This window comes from Rhododendron vialii, chromosome 3a, assembly GCF_030253575.1.
Source record: "Rhododendron vialii isolate Sample 1 chromosome 3a, ASM3025357v1".
NCBI classification, from domain to species: domain Eukaryota; kingdom Viridiplantae; phylum Streptophyta; class Magnoliopsida; order Ericales; family Ericaceae; genus Rhododendron; species Rhododendron vialii.
The window spans coordinates 30,280,735-30,297,304 of NC_080559.1; the positions used below are offsets into that span (position 1 = coordinate 30,280,735).

Sequence of the window (16,570 nt, forward strand, 5' to 3'; positions counted from 1 at the left end):
TAAGAAAAAACATATAAAGAAAAATACACCTGTTCTATAAAAGAGGCAATTAACAAGTGGAAAGTAGAGTGAAACCATCATGAGTAAGAACCGCAGCAAATACAGAAAGAATAGGATAAAGCTAGTCATCCCACCTCTAAGGAAATAGTGGCATGACCCAAAAAGGATGCACAATAAATCCAAGAAATAAGAAAGGAACAAAGGCAGTATTTAGTTGCTTATAAAGGTATCATCTGGCTTAGCATCCTGTCATAATTCTTTGGGATATGAGCATCCTAGTCTAGGCTTCTGCATGCCGGACTGTGTGAATGCGTGGCCATGTGTTTAATTGAATGGGCCGCTTCATAAATGCATGAATGTCTTCAGGTCAAAAGTAAATCCATACCTTCGATGGTGTAGGGTTAAAGCCAGCATCAGTGTCTGCAAGCAGATAAGAGTTTGTTGAAGCATCACACTGGCAAACTGAAAATAGAAAAAGAAGGGATATGCGAAAACTATTAAAATCACTTTTACCTATAAAGCATTTTACTCTCGAGCAACATATCTTCAAAGTTTGGCCTTTATCTCCAATTTTTTTCCTAGGCTCCATAAAAGGAAGCCTTTTCTGCAATTAACCAATAAAAACCACAATACTCATAAAGTCGTACATCAATCCACTGAATAGGAAGAGAGATACTCAAGGCCACAAGACAGGTTGATCCAGAATATTGCAAGAGAACCAAGAACTGTTGCATTTCTACTCCCTAGGTGAATCAAACAAATAGTCTTGGCAATTGGTTATTAGTGGTATTATTCAGACTGAACATAGCACGTCTGCATAGTTTACGTTAACAGGAGGAAAGTCCTTATCAACCTGACCTCTGAATTTGGAGTTCTGAAGTTGTAGTGTATGCTCTTTCTTTCCTTTTTAATGACGAATCCCTCCAGGGCAAGGCCACTATGGACCCACCATGCAAGCTACAGGGTAAATCAAGGATACTGGCAACCACCAACAAGCCACAGCTGTCGGATAAGTCAAGACGGTGCCACCAGGAGAACACCAAACCTCCGGGTTCTTAAACAGCTGGGTTACCCTGTTATGGTAATTGGTCGAGTTCCTTCTTACATAGATTCTCACCAACGGTATAAGCTAGGTACTAAATCTGCAGTTTTGGTCTCTCCATTCCATAAACCTTCAGTATTGGAAATTGAGCCCCGCACCTTTCACCCCCACCACAACTACATAAGTGTTGCGCCGGCACAGAGGACACACCAGCTGATCTAGATTCTAGACAGCTAGCAGTTAGAGGGGCTCTATTCTTCCATAAAAACTTATATCATGATTTGCTTTATCTTCTGTTGGTTGGTTCTCTCTGTATCCCTTTTGCGTAAAACACATTTACACCCTTCACGTTTGTATTAAAGTGAATCAGAGAGGCATCCATTGCATTTAATATCCATTGATAGGCTTGATGGAAAGGTTCTCGACTCAACAAGGCTGGGATCCAGTATTTACCACCCTGTCTGTTAAATGCTTTAAACTCATTTGAACTTCCTTACTATCTCAAGCTGCATTCATTTTGGTATGTCCCATTTTCCTCTGCACATATAGTTCAATATTCCTCCCAACTACAGCCATACATCATGGGTGCTCAAAACAAAACTATAGGTGGTTTTCCCCAATGCCCAAGTCTTAAGGGTCAAATGCGAAGAGAAAAGTAAAAATCCTAATAATCCTGAAAGGTGAGAAAAATACAAAAAATTTCCTCAGAGACTGCAGCAAAGTAAAGATATAAGCAAATAAGGGAAAGCATGTTTTCCAGTACTTATGAAGGTGGAATTAAGGGTCCATAAGAATGATGTCTGACAGCGAATGCTACGACTAAATTCACAATTCAGTGTGTTGTCCATGTTCACCATTCGCCTTTCTCATAATCATGTGAAGAAAGGTTGAAAGCAAGAATCTTACAAACTGTCACTCCAGATAAACTAATAAATAATCATTAAACTCACCCAACGAGCATCAGGAAGCAGACGACCCAGCCGCCAGATGGATACACGACTAAAGCTTTCAAAGTTCTCTTTAATTTCACATCCTCCTGCTTTCACATTTTCCAATATCCTCTCAATATTCTCCTTACCCTTTGTGTTTCATACATACATGCAAAAGAAAAATAAAAGGAAAGGGTTAAGCAGGCATACATTGACATTACACTAAAACAGGACTATTTTAAAAACTAACAAGAAAGGAATTCGCAAAGGAAAGATAGACCTCAACAACTGGAAAATAAACGAATCTCAGACGTGCGTTTGCTTCTTGAGATACTCTTACTCCTGCAGAAGTTAAAATCTTAGAAGCTAAAAGCATACAAATAGGCTCACATCTGGCCAACAAATGCAACAAATGCTGACTACTTGTCTCACACAGGTCAAGGAAGAGGGAAGAGCAGCCCAGTAAAATGTAATAAAACTAGAAGTCACAACCAATGGATAGAACATGTTGATTATTATTTATGGGTCACTTACCTGGACCACTGGTTGCATCCTGACTAAAGCAAAGTTGTAGCACAAACTCTGGACCATTGCAGGAATGCAAGTTTGTGATAGCAACCTCCCCGCCCTGTATCTCTGCCAAGTCAGTGCCATTGACCTACAAAAGGACTTATAGTTCTTGGTAATGTTTCCCAATCTCTGTAGTACAAGAATTAACAGATACTTCCTGCCCAACTTAAAATTACAGGTTCATATATAGAAATACCTTAAAACTGAAAGAAAATAAGACGAAAGGAAAAAGGAAAGCTTTTCATTAAAACAAAGATAAAGTGAAAGGGTTTGATTTCCAAATAATATAGATTCTCCCCACATGGAAATATAACCACCATGTAAGGAGGAGTAAGCTATTTTAGGTTACAGAACAAGAACACATAGAAGGAGAACGCTGACAGACAACATAACCAAATGTGAAGAGCACATAGAAGGAGAATGCTGACAGACAACATAACCAAATTTGAGTTGCTCTCATGGTATATGCATCAACTTGAATTTGAAGTTTGAAGTTCAGTATGGCATAGTTTTCCAACAGTCTGGGACTCAAACAAAAAGAGAGCGAAGCAATAAATTGTATTCGTCTTCAAAAGCTAATTAACAAAAGATTAGCTTCTTCATGAAATTGAAAAGAAGACATCCATTAGACTGGAAGTATAGGGGAGAATCACCAACGTATATGGTAAACAAGCTAAAGTGTGGAACAGAAGTAGACACGATAGCAGTATAATACAGGATCTGGATTCTCCAAGAAGCGAAAATTTTGTCAAGAGAGAAGTTAATTATTAACCTCAAAATTTTCTGTCTACTATGGAACAGGGTCCCTTATTGATCAGTGATTCTATCTGCTCAAATAGTCAACATAAAAGCAAAGCCGACTGAGTTCCAACTTATCTCACCTACCTACGTAAAATGCTAGTTATGTATTAATTAGCTTTCTTCATACCAATTGTAAGAATCTCGTCATGTGTTGCTATCATTAAAGAGAATTCAACTAAACGACTCTAGTCCAAATCTCCTTTGTATACAACGGAGGCGTAAAAAGAACCTCATTGTTGAAAGCCACCTCTCTCTCCAAATCTCCTTTGTATACAATGGAGGCGTAAAAAGAACCTCTCTCTCTCTCTCTCTCTCTCTCTCTCTCTCTCTCTCTCTCTCTCTCTCTCTCTCTCTCTCTCTCTCTCTTGTTTTAGATACAATTGATTCCAGTGCAGACCTGTCGTACTAAGAATGTAGGCCTTGACAAGGCCCATCATCAAATAAACCAAACAGAATACATCAAACATAGAGAACATGGAGAGCAGCAGAATATCAAACCTGGAACTCAACTGGCATAATTGTTCTGCGTGTTTTGGACACTTCATCGCACTGCACAATGCAATAAAACAAAACAAGACAATACAGTGGATCCTAAATGAATAAAATCTCCAATAGCAATGGTACTATTAATCTAAAAAGAAGAAAGAGCAATGGTACTATTAATCTAACAAGAAGAAAGAGCAATGGCACTAACACACAAAGACAAAAATTTCAAGAAATGCCCAAAAAAATAGAAAAAGATGTTCCCACCTCTACGAAGTTGTCTATGAAAAACGAGATAACACTAACTGATGACTTGAAAAACTATCATCCCTCAAAACCAGTAGCCCTTGGCACTAAAGGGACAAGATTAAATACAATCCAAACTGGTACGGATATTACCATCCATGTCTATTCGTTACACAAAGCATAAAATTTAAATTTGTGAGATCACATGTTAACTTTTCAATGAGAATCTCAATATAAGTAATATTCTCCTGTACTGATGTGGAAATCATTTTTTAACCTTGACAATACGACTGTAAATATAACTTTACAAAAGCATCAGTGTTTGGTGCAGACAAACCTGAAAATATGGAAAATAAATTTCAAGAAGTCCGCAGAAAAATAGATCAAGATGTCCTCACCTTTACAAAATTGTTTATGAAAAAAAAAGATAACACTAACTGATGACTTGGAAAACTATGAACCGTCAAAAACAGTAGCCCTTGGCACTAAAGGGGTCAAGATTAAATACAATCCAAACTAGTACAGATATTACCATCCATGTCTATTCGTCACGCGAAGCATAACAATTGAATTTGTGTGGTCACAAATTAACTTTTCAATGAGCATTTTCAATATAAGTATTATTCTATTGTACTGATGTGGAAATCGTATTTTTACCTTGACAATACGACTGCAAAAATAACTGCACAAAAGCATCTAATGTTTGGTGCAAACAAACCTGAATATATGGAAAATATATGTCCTTCAACTTGCACTGGAGTTGCAATATGTCCAAGTCCTTCATTTTAGGCTTAAAAATCTCAACCTATGACATTAGTAACAACATATGGTAAAAATATGCCCATTACAAAACCAACCAAAACATACTCTTTGCTGCCAATGCCTAAGATGATAAAGAAAAATACATCTGATTTTCTAGAGCCCGTCAAATAAAGAGCTGGAGGTATAAAGATGCAGTTAGAGCCTACAGCTGCAATATACTCCCTCCGTCCCAAATTCTTTGTCCGGTCCGCAAAACGGAGTGTTAAAAATAATGCAATCTTGAAAAAATTCAAACTTTTTTCACAAATTAAAAATACTCATTGATATCTAGTAAGTTGTTGAATAACTTTTGATTCTTTCTTGCAAAAATTGTATTATTTTTAACACTCCGTTTTGCGGACCGGACGAATTTGGGACGGAGGGAGTATACATAAGCCTCTTACATATGTTGTAAAAATCTAGATAAAACAATTCGAATCATGAAAGATCATAAAACTTATCAAGTATCATTAACATATGCGCTCATCCCATGTGGTATGAAAACTTTAGTGAGGAACCTTGTCTGTTTTACCATGGACACTTCTCCCAGACTCCTGTTGTGAAAGTCTGCCTCCTACGCTACTAAAACAGCTAGAACTTGTTGCTACGAAGTTCAAAACTTGAAAGAGACGGAAGTCTCACCTATGCCATGGGACAGGAGATGCTATGTTTTTTTTTTGGTTGGCAGCAACCAAATTTATTATTAGAAAGGGGATAAAAGGTATAGGAGAAGAGGCAAAAGCAGTTTGCCAAAGAAAATACAACACCAGAAAGAAGTGAAACAAAGAAAAACCTGTAACTATTAAACACATACTGCCTTCAAATCCCATTGAACAGGAGATGCTTCGAATGCCATTCACTTTTGAGGGCTAATTTCAGGAATTGATATAGTTAAGTTAAGAGAGTAAGACTATCGGTTGATGTCAAATCAGCATCATGCCTTTTGCGCACAGTTTATGATTCTTCGAATGCCATACGATGCCATACACAACAGAAGTGTTGTAAGTTGTAACAGCAACCAGACCCACATGGCGAATTCCATGGGAGGTCAACTAGTAGAGAGAAAAGATGAGAAGAAAAACTATGCTATAAAAGTTACCTTGGTAAAGGAACCCTGGGGTGAGCTCCAGCTTATTTCATCTTCTGTGGGATGCCTAATGCCACCATCAGTCTGAAATAAAAATAAACATGCAGATTTCAAAATAATCCGTTTAAGAAGGGGAGAGAAGACCAATAGCAAGAGTGAAATGAAAAAGGAAGCTTAGTTACCCTCCATGTCTTTTCCGAACCAGAACGGCGTAGCAAAGCCTCTCTCTCAAGGTGCAGAGTATAGACCATCTTAGATTCTTTGGTCTTCGAAGAAACCAAAGCACGCCTTCGAAGAGGAAGTAAAATGGCTAAAAAATAAGTTGTATCCAAGACAATACAATGCCTGTACAAGATTATATAATAAAAATTATGATAATTTTCTACCATAAAACCATACCTGCCCAGATGCATTGAAGCTATTGGTCCTCCATACCCAAACATCCCAAAAACAGGCTGCAGTTAAATCAAAACAGCTCTTAACACCAAAAGAAAAAGAACAAAGAAGATGTCAAGCAGCCACAAAGAAATTGATGGATGATCTTATGATACTTAATGGTTCCTATGCCACAACTATAACTGTCTAAGAAATTCACATTGGACTATTGGAGACACAACAAATAGTGGATGAAGTCAGTCGCCCATTATTTGCATCTTGCTTAAAGTTCAGTCAAGGCATGGGGGTAATTTTTGAAAATCTCGTTAGGCCCCAGCGGTTCTCGATCACATGGATCGTAGTGTCAAGAATAAAAGAAGTAGCAAATATGCAGAACAACTGATTTGGATAGATCAGATTGTCCAAAGGTACGAGTTTCAGTAAACGTGTAGGCAGCTTATTTGCTCTTACGATTGTCGATATAACATGTAAAGTCTTCGTCTAATTTGAAAATGGAGAGGGAGCAGGGAGGGGGAGGAATTGTCCAGAATATAGTATTGAACCGACTTGCAATTTTTTGTCATTGACTTCCAATATACCCATGGGTAAGAAGATAAAATGCATAGCCATGAACCAGAGACCCCTCTACATCAATCATCTTCCACCAGCAGTTCCACCATAAATACCAATCTTCTACAAGGGTCAGCAATCCAGAACAAAGGCTTGCCCTCCAAGCTTTCTGTAAAGCTTCCAAATTAATTGCTGCAACTGCTTTTTTCCAACTTACGTTCCACTAACTTTTGCTTCAACATTTTGCAAGATGTACAAAATAAAGACACTGATGTAAGGTGGTCCTTATATAAGACATGACTTGGGGCCGCATGGGGAAGCATTTTATATAGCCTTTACACAAGCAGAAGCAATAGAGGATCCTAGAGCACACAAAAATTAGCCACGCTTAGAATATCAAAAGCACAAAAATGGGCATTCATGATACATAGACTTTTGAATGTCCAATATCTGAAGGTCATGATGAATGATAAACAGTTCAAATATGTAAGAATACAACGGTTCAACGGTTCCAATACTGATTTCAGCCTTCCTTCACATTATGTTCTATGTTCCCAAAAAGCATTGGAAAATAAAAGGTTTTACCAATTAAACGCGAAACGTTTTAAAGTTTACAGCTATGAGTAAAAACTTGAAGATTTAGTGGATCTGAACATATTGTGTCGAAAGCATGCCCATTCTAATATGGTAAGACAACAACAAAATACATACATTCAGTAAGTTTCTTGCAACTTATTTACCATTAAATATGGAGGTTTGCCCCCTATTCCACGCCCTCTAGATGACCTGTGGAGAGAAGCCCCCATCTTTCCCCTAAAAGTAATGACAACAGTATCAATGAACTAGTACTAGAATAAACCTCAAAAAAATCATGAGCAAACCGTCCACAAGTGAGGTATGTGCACGAATAGAAGTACCAACACAAACCATGTAGCACAGGCCGTACGTAGGAGTAACAAATGAATTCAAAATGGTGACAAGATGAGACTTATAAGTAAACATATGATTTGCCTACCATTTTCTGGAAACTGAACTTCCAGGAAACAGCTATTATGTAGCTAGGCAGATTTTTCTAGGAAATCCCTTCGACCATGGTCAACTAATGTCAGCAGTACGATTTCAACTCGAATTTCCGACTTCTGTACGTCAACTCAACAGCTCGAGCCAATTATAAAAGGCAGCATAAGTTTGATTATTCCATAGAAACCTTATGACATAGACACAACTGTGAGACCAACTATGTGCAAGAGTAGCTTATATGGTTCCATAACTTACACCATAAATTACTATCATTTTATTAACTTCTTAGACTTCATTTTCCCCTTACTTGTTGGTTGGACACAACGTTGTTCCCTACTGACTAATCATTCTTCAGCTTGAGTTTGAAGTGGACACTCTAAGTTTTACAGAAAGGATGCAGTGACGTTTGTACTAAAGGAGAAAGGTCAAGAGTCATCAAAGAAAATTAACAGAAGTTAGACGGCCGTCATCAGGATTACAAATTTTAATCCAATAGAGGAGCATCATCCAATTCATCACTGGGGACCACAAAGATGAATAAGAAAAGATCCTGCACCATACCACTTTACTATAGAGTTCTCATCGCTACCATCCATTCCGGGGCCAGTGTCAAAAATTGTGATTCTGTCCTTGTTAACTTCCACACTGCAAAGAATGAACTTTTATCGCTTAGTAAGGAAGGGAAAACTATAACGAGATAGTAGCAGGTGAAACACAACAAATGAATCTGAATAATCAAAACTAATAAGTGCAGCATAGGCATAGTATGCAGCGTACACAAACACATGATAATTAGAAACAAAACAAAAAATAAACCTACTACAACTCACCCTGAGAAAAAATCATTCCATACGAACATATGACCCGGAAAAACTAAACAGCAACTAAAAAGATGTCAACATGTCATCTAATCTACGCCGGTAGCCATGAAAAACATGTGAATCATATAGAGTTTCAGTTTCAATTAGAAGTGTGCCAGTTGTAACTCACATGATAACCCTCCATCTACCTTTTCAATTATTAAGCACCATTTTAGAGAATAAATCAAGTCAAGAATGGAGCAGTTACTTAAGTTCGGCTACATCCAAAAAAGATTTTGCCTCGATACGTACGGGCAGAAATCCCACTTATGTATTCCCCTTCGAAGATGGTTTAGAGTCTACATAATAAAGAAAGTTTTTCAGTATCCTTTTCTTGGCAAGAGACCCAAAATAATGAAAGGGATTGCTCACTTCTACGCTTCACATATCACCAGGTTGACCCAAATATTGGCCTAGTGCAATGTTTTGTCTTGTGGACTTTGAACAAAATCCCTTAAGCAGAAGCAAATGATTTATTAACATTCAGCAATATCTACATATGTACCTAACCAATCTCCTGTCATTTACACCGTTGGACCATACTGCTTGCAACGAGTTATCCTGGTCAGAAAATAAACTGAAGTTACTGACACAAAATTAATATCAACACCGCAAGCAAATTGAAACCATAAACATATCACCGGAACTTACAATGAGGTCTGCAAGGGCAGTCTCAAAGTTGTACTCTTCTGGCAGCTCCATTAGCAAGTCGGTATCTGGTGTCAGATCCCACATATTCTACAAACCAAGAACGGAAGTAAAGGAAAGATGCACGTAATCAATCAAAGAAATTGTTTAATGCCCCACTCAACAAAACAGTATGTTCACACAAGGTACTCCACTGACCTCATAAGTCTCTGCTGCCTTTGATCCGTCCTGTTTTGTAATCAACATGAAATCCGTGAAATCAGAAACCATATTCACAATTAGAAATCTGAAAATAAGTTTGGTTTGATAGAATGAATTTATAATTAAAGGATCTCAAATGCTTCTTCTAAAATTTGGTTCGCTAGAAACCAACAAAATGTACAATATTAATAGTCAACAGTCACTAATTTTGGCGATTTATCATCCCATTAGAAATCCAAGAAATCTCCATTCCATTGTCTGCCATAGTCATTACAGTAAACCAAACACTACCTAAACCACAGACAAGGGTTTACAGAGACTCACATTAAGCCTTAGGATATGGATTTTGTTGGGCTTAAAGTTCTTGAAAGTGATTCTTCTTCTCATCACATTATCAAAAGCATCCACGAAATGCAAGTCTTTGCTTTTCCAATCAATCCTCCTCCTCGGCTTTTCAGACTCCGTCTGGCGCATCGCCCTAAAATACTCGTCCTTTACAAAGTCCACAAACTCTTCCATAGGCCACTCCGCTTCCAGGCCCCGAATCTTCAGCCCCAAACTCATACCGTTGGGAAACAACACCCGGAATTTGAATATCTTTTCAGCACCATCCTCGATTTTCACACATTGGCCTAACGGCCTCTTATTCGGCCTTTCCTTGCTCTCGAATGCAATACTGTACGGCCTCTTGGCCACCCTCTGTTCTTGCTTCTTCGCTTCCATCACTCTGCAACTAGACAAGACGCCTGAATTCAATACAATCACCTTTAAACTGAAAAGGGTGATTCCGTGTGTGCGCGCGTATCATATCAAGATATAGACACGCTTATACACAGTCGTAACATGTAGATATACTTAGAGAGAAATATGGGTATTTCCTAAAACGAAAGGCTTTATAACTTCCACAGAAAGTTCAGGTCGATTTAGGGTTTCCGTCTCTGTGTGCGAGATAGATATATGGACGGTAAATAGAAACGCTGATTGTGTGATTCTGTGAAAGTGTTGCTCTGCTCACCCCCTCAAGTCACAGACATGTATACACGTTATTATTATACATATAATATATAATATAATGGCGTATAAAATGCGAGTGGTGTGAACACAGAGAAACAGTGATACATGTGTATAATTGTTCTACCACGTTTGTATCTCATCAAAAGAAATCGTATACACATGTCTGCAGAGAGAGATAAGTAGTAGTACAGACTATTTCCTAAAACGAAAGAAATTTCTTACTTTTCGCAGCCAGTTGAAGCTGCTCTCTGGATAACGAAGAATTTAGGGTTCACGTCTCTGTATGCGTGATAGATATATGTACACTACAGGGGAGAGGGGAGACGGATGGACAGAGTAGAAAGAGAGAGAGACGGATGGACAGAGTAGAGAGAGAGAGAGAGAGAGAGTTCTCAGTGGTGAGTGCCAAGTGAAGGCAAATAGGCAATTATGGAGGGCCAGAGTACTGCATGAGCAGAGTTGGCAAAAGGGAAAGGAGTGCGCAGTGCGCACTTGGCGAGGCTCTATCTCTTGACGCGTGTCCCCTGTTGAGGAATCGTGGGGTTCTGATTCCTTTGGCGTCTTGCGCATACGGCGCCCGTTAGCCCAGGTTTCCTCTTGTAGAGGAGTGGGAAGAGGAAACGGACGAGAGGCATGCTACAGTGAGCGGGGTGAGTACAGGGCACGTCTCTTGGTCTCCGCGCCAGTGAAGATTTCCAACGGATACCCAAAAGCTTGGTGCTGAGCTGGACGTCCACGAGGGACAGTGGAGCGCTGAGCTGGAAATTAGAAACACGTGGTGATGAGTTGGAGGCCCAAGTATGACAGTCGGCGGTGAGCTGGAGGAGCGTATTTTGCACCCCTGTTCTCGTTAGACTTGAGCCCCAAGAATAGAATCTGGGGCGATATTTTTGAGGGTGACGTTTGTGAGACCCAGATCTTGGGGTAATAATGACCCAAAAAGGAAGGCAAATATGGATTACAACTATTTATTGGAGAATCTTCCAATATTGTCCCAACTTATGTAGGTTAAGGCCTCGTTCCAGAACACATTTTTACAAAATAAGTACTTATTTCACATTTTCAAATTCAAAAATAATGTAAACGAATTTTTTTTTAAAATTTTTTTTGCACTGTATAAAAGATCTTGATAAGATCTATCAAACAAGATCCATATTGCTAAGAAAATTATTTGCGTAAACACAGTATTTTTAGCTTGAAATTACCTTCTTAAAAAATAAGTATGCAGTTCTAGAACGGAGCCTTTGGGTAAACTTTATTTGTTTTTAGCTTTACAAAATTTATTAAGTATTTATACTAATAAGTCTTTTTTAGTTTTTCTTAGATTTTATTTTTTACTTCCTCTCATCAAGCTAAGTAAAAAATTTAAAAGAGTACAATGCAAAATTTAAAAAGTATCAAAAAAGACTTAAAAAGCCAAAATGAACAAGTTAGATCCCTCCTGTGGGCTTTCCTTTGTTTTTTTTTTTTTTTTCAAATTTTAAGTCAATTCAAAAAAAAATTATTCATCTTGACAAGAAGAATTTAAAAGCAAAAAAAATCATGACAAGAAATTCAAAAGAGTTCACTAAATAAAATAATAATCTAAATTTTATTGTTCGTTATATAGTTTTAATTATCCAAAATTATTTTTCTTCCTTAAACACAACTTTTATTTTTTATGCATACAACTAGAGAGAAAAAGTCTAAACCTTTTCAAGGATCCATAACTTTTTTCATTTTCTAGGTTATTCCCGTAGGGAATAGTCTGAATAGATAAAAATATTTGACGCAAAATTAACAAAAGTTCGAAAAAGATTTAAAAAAGAAGAAGGCAGAATCCAATCTTCCACAATCTTCATAATTAGATAAATACAAGGGAAAAAAACTCAAATGGTCCCTGTAGTTAAGTGTTTGTGTCAAATTGGTCTCTGTAGTTGTAATTGGCTCGATTTACACTCTGTACTTTCCATTTTGTTCCAACTTGGTCCAATTACTAACTGCCGTTAGTCTTTTTAACAGAAAAATCAAATGGCCTCCTTTTTAGTGTTAAAACAGTAATTCTCTCATTCCCCTCTTGCCCTAATATACCTTTGAACTAAAACACAGCTCATTCTTCTATTCTCCATTGATAATGAGACACTTAAGAAGGAATTTGGTTATAGTTTTCTGAAAAAAGTTGCCCACCAATTCAGCATTTTTATTATCAACCATGAGGCAACATAACCACTGGTATTGTCTACCTGTTCAACTTGTGGACAAATACTGAGGTGCTTAATTTTTCTGCATAGTACTAAAAATGCAAATAGAATCATGTCTAAAAGTCACAACATGATATAGATTCAAAAGTCACAAAATGATATTAACCCAAAAGTCACGACATGATATTGACCATTAATATACATATTCTATGCATATAATATTGATAGTTACTAAAGACGTGGACATAATAAAATAGAACCACTGAAATTTTGTGCCACAAAAGCAAAACAAAGTTTTTGATCAGAACATTTTTCCATTGTTTATTAGTCCAAAAACTCACCATATTCTGCCATGTTTCCATTGAAAAACAAAGTATTTGAGCAGAACATTTTTCCATTGTCTATTTGTCGAAAAAACTCACCATATTCTGGCATGTTTCCATCGAATCTGTAGCAAGCCATATCTGGTTCTTCTATCTCTTGAAGTTAGCCAAGGTGTTGGATGTTCTTCTGCCTCCAAAATCGTCTGCTTCAAAATGAGAAGTCCAAATCCAACGGGAAACAAATTAGGGTAATAGGAGAATGGGAGAATTACTATTTTAACTCCAAAAAAAGGAGGCTATTTGATTTTGCTGTTAAAAGGACTAACGGCAGTTAGCAATTGGACCAAATTGGAACAAAATAGAAAGTACAGAGTGTAAATCGAGCCAATTACAACTACAGGAACCAAGTTGACACAAACACTTAACTATAGGGACCATATTGGTTTTTTTCCCTAAATACAATTATTTGTACATTATTGTGGATACTCATACGGTGCAAACAAATAAACACTTATTGATCCATCGTCCTTTCTCCGAAACTATAACCCAACTCAACGCAATTCAACACATAGGCTCCGTTTGTTTCGAAGTAAAATATTCTACATCGTAAAATATTTTTCATGTAAAATACTTTTGCAACAAATAATCTTTCTGTTTTAATTTTCCTGTGTTTGGTAGCAGTTGGAAAGGTATTTTCCCCGACACAATTTGAGTTGACTTAGCGAGGAGTACAATGTTTCAAAATATACATACCCAATACATTACAGTAGGCTGTATGCATATGTATATAAGAGAGAGTGTGTGTGTGTGAGAGAGAGAGAGAGAGAGAGTGTGAGAGATTTGGAGTATTTAGAAAAGTCCAACATGCAATTGGTAATGGAAAATTCTTAAATCAGCCCAATGGGCTGACGATAGTAGGTGTGTGAATGTGTATTAAAAGATGTAAAAAGTGCACAGAAATACATATTTTTTTTGTATTTTAGTGTGTTTATCGTCAGCCCATGGACTGACAATAGCAAGACCGATTGGTAATTGAACCCCGAGAGAGAGTGATTTGGAGTATTTAGAAAAGTCCAACATGCAATTGGTAATTGAACCCCTCTCTCCTCTCATGTTGGGATTTGATAACAGGGAAGACATGCACTCCGGCAGTCCGGCTCATCAGGTAAAATGACTTGCCGATAATTTGGAATAAAATTATTTGTGCTCATATATATGATGGAAAATGTTTTACTTTCTTTTGTCTAACCAAAAAAGAGAAAATAAGGAAAATATTTTACTAAAAAACATTTTACATCAAAACAAACAGAGCCATAATTCCATTCTCTATTTTCTTTTTCTTTTTTCTTTTTGGTTAAACGGAAAGTATAATTCCCTTCACTACACTTGTTTTTATTAGTGAATCTTCGGACTCTACAACTTGTGCATAGTTTGTGGTGTAAGACAAATAATACACATACCAGTATATGCAGCGGAAATAGGATCGTACTAACCTCTAACCATTGTTGTTCAAGTGTAACACACTCTAGATTTAGGTGTCTTCTAATCTATGCATGACTTGAGCACCTAGATTTGATGGAGATCATAGGCTTATATAGATGCTAGGTTAGGGACCCTTAATCTTCCTCAAGAAACCTTATAGTTTCCCTCCATCATGGAAACTTAAACTTACAAATAATAGGGATAGTGGAAAGCCAAGAGCTTTGAAACCACAACTACAAACATACTGTAAGTGGGCAATCCCTTAATCACCCATGTGACTAAGTGGGCTTTAAAAATATTTCTTACATTCTCCCACTGGCCCACGAGACACATGTTTACATTTTAAGGTGATAAATACTTTATATGGCCATACAACTGAAACTGCCCATTACTTTAAAGTTTAGAAAACCTCCTACTCATTGCAAAATATCAAACATGAATCATAGCGGTAGTGCCGTAACTACAGACATTCCCTTCCATGTATTACAATGTGTGACACTTTCCAACGAGTACCGGTTAAGACCGAATAAGATAAACTTGATAAATGACTAACTAGTAGTCATTTAGGGTCCTCTTTATTTATCCCAACGGATAAACTTTATACGTACTTCTTACCTTATGTGCACATATACGTCTCTATTCTCTAAGAACACTCATAGTGTGTCCAAATCATAATTGAGCAACAAATGAGAGAAAACATTATAAAATGAGCTAACATGTCATATATTCACAACATGACATATACTGTTTTGCCGGCAAGAATTAGCTCTAGACTTTATGCTCAATGGACACAGATTGTGTGTAAGAACTGTCTCTCTCCTTACGAGGCACTTTGCATCGATATTCTTTATTCGGCCTTTATCTTTATCTTAGAGAAGAAACTATAGCCGAAAAAACTTAGTAATGGTCTCAATATAATATCGATAACCTGAGACCCTTAATTACATGCTATCTAATTTCATGCATAGCTCCCACTAATTTCTAAATTTATAGAAAATAGCAACTTGTATAAGACACGATCGAGATGCATGTAAATCAACTTAAAAAATTCTCGATTCTTTATAAGTACCTCATAACTTTTATTTGTAGCCTTCTAGTACTTCATATCATGCTCACTTGGATATCGATCTAGTAAACCCTTGACCAATATCCATATAGCCCAGAAAAATGTATATGCATGCTCCCACTTAACCTTATGGAGTATACGTTTTCTCTATTTATAAGCAAAATGACTACTACTACTATTACTACTTTTTTCTTTTTTCTTTTTGGGCTGAACTCTTTTCACGATGCTATCCAAGCCAAAACTATATTGGATCTTCAAATGGTCCTTAAACCACTAGTATAGAGAAAGAACTCCAAATGGATATTACTTTGAACATTAATCCTAAAGGGTTAAAACTTCTCCCACTATTAATGTTCTAATTTTATTTTGCGCATTTGATTATGTGACTATAGACGCTTCATTCACATAGCGCAAAATCATAACCCTGCATCGAAGAAAAGTGAATTTCTAGATAGTCAATATAATTCCCGCAATTTTATAGCAGAATACGAGAAGCAACTTTATAAGCAGTATGAATGGCTACAACAACCAAGAAATAATGATTTTCAACTTATACGTAAATTCTAACCTTCCTGTGGGTAAAGGTGCATCACACATAAATTTACATCACTTTATGAATAAGATAAATAATCAAAATAATGAGAACGAATTCTCCATACCTATGGGCATAGGAAAAGCTTATTCTCGACTTTCAAATGATTATCTTACTCAACTTAAATCACAAAAATAACAACCTCCTCGCAAGAGTTATTTTCATGAATTAATTAACTTCAACTTTTATGCTAATCTTTATCTTAAATAAAGTAAATTCAAACCTCCCTGTGGGCAAAGGCTGCAACACGCACTGAATCTACTTCCCTGCAACAACATGA

General features: G+C 37.0%; 1 protein-coding gene across 7 annotated transcripts in view; it reads right to left on the reverse strand.

The window, feature by feature from the left end:
• The window catches only part of LOC131319808 (structural maintenance of chromosomes flexible hinge domain-containing protein GMI1), a 34,137-nt gene that overhangs the window by 13,366 nt on the left and 4,201 nt on the right, over positions 1-16,570 (reverse strand). For 2 of the 7 annotated variants that reach the window (XM_058350213.1, XM_058350209.1), the window contains exons 1-16: positions 10,870-11,007; positions 9,958-10,360; positions 9,631-9,660; positions 9,436-9,522; positions 9,290-9,345; positions 8,486-8,569; positions 7,645-7,717; positions 6,142-6,414; positions 5,972-6,043; positions 4,790-4,876; positions 3,841-3,891; positions 2,506-2,629; positions 2,252-2,313; positions 1,993-2,121; positions 514-604; positions 386-420 (exon numbers count right to left, since the gene is read on the reverse strand). In XM_058350213.1, the coding sequence (XP_058206196.1) occupies positions 386-420; positions 514-604; positions 1,993-2,121; positions 2,252-2,313; positions 2,506-2,629; positions 3,841-3,891; positions 4,790-4,876; positions 5,972-6,043; positions 6,142-6,414; positions 7,645-7,717; positions 8,486-8,569; positions 9,290-9,345; positions 9,436-9,522; positions 9,631-9,660; positions 9,958-10,356 (1,653 nt within the window). In that variant the 5' untranslated portion in view covers positions 10,357-10,360; positions 10,870-11,007. The other 5 variants (XM_058350214.1, XM_058350210.1, XM_058350212.1 and 2 more) reach the window with 5 other exon arrangements.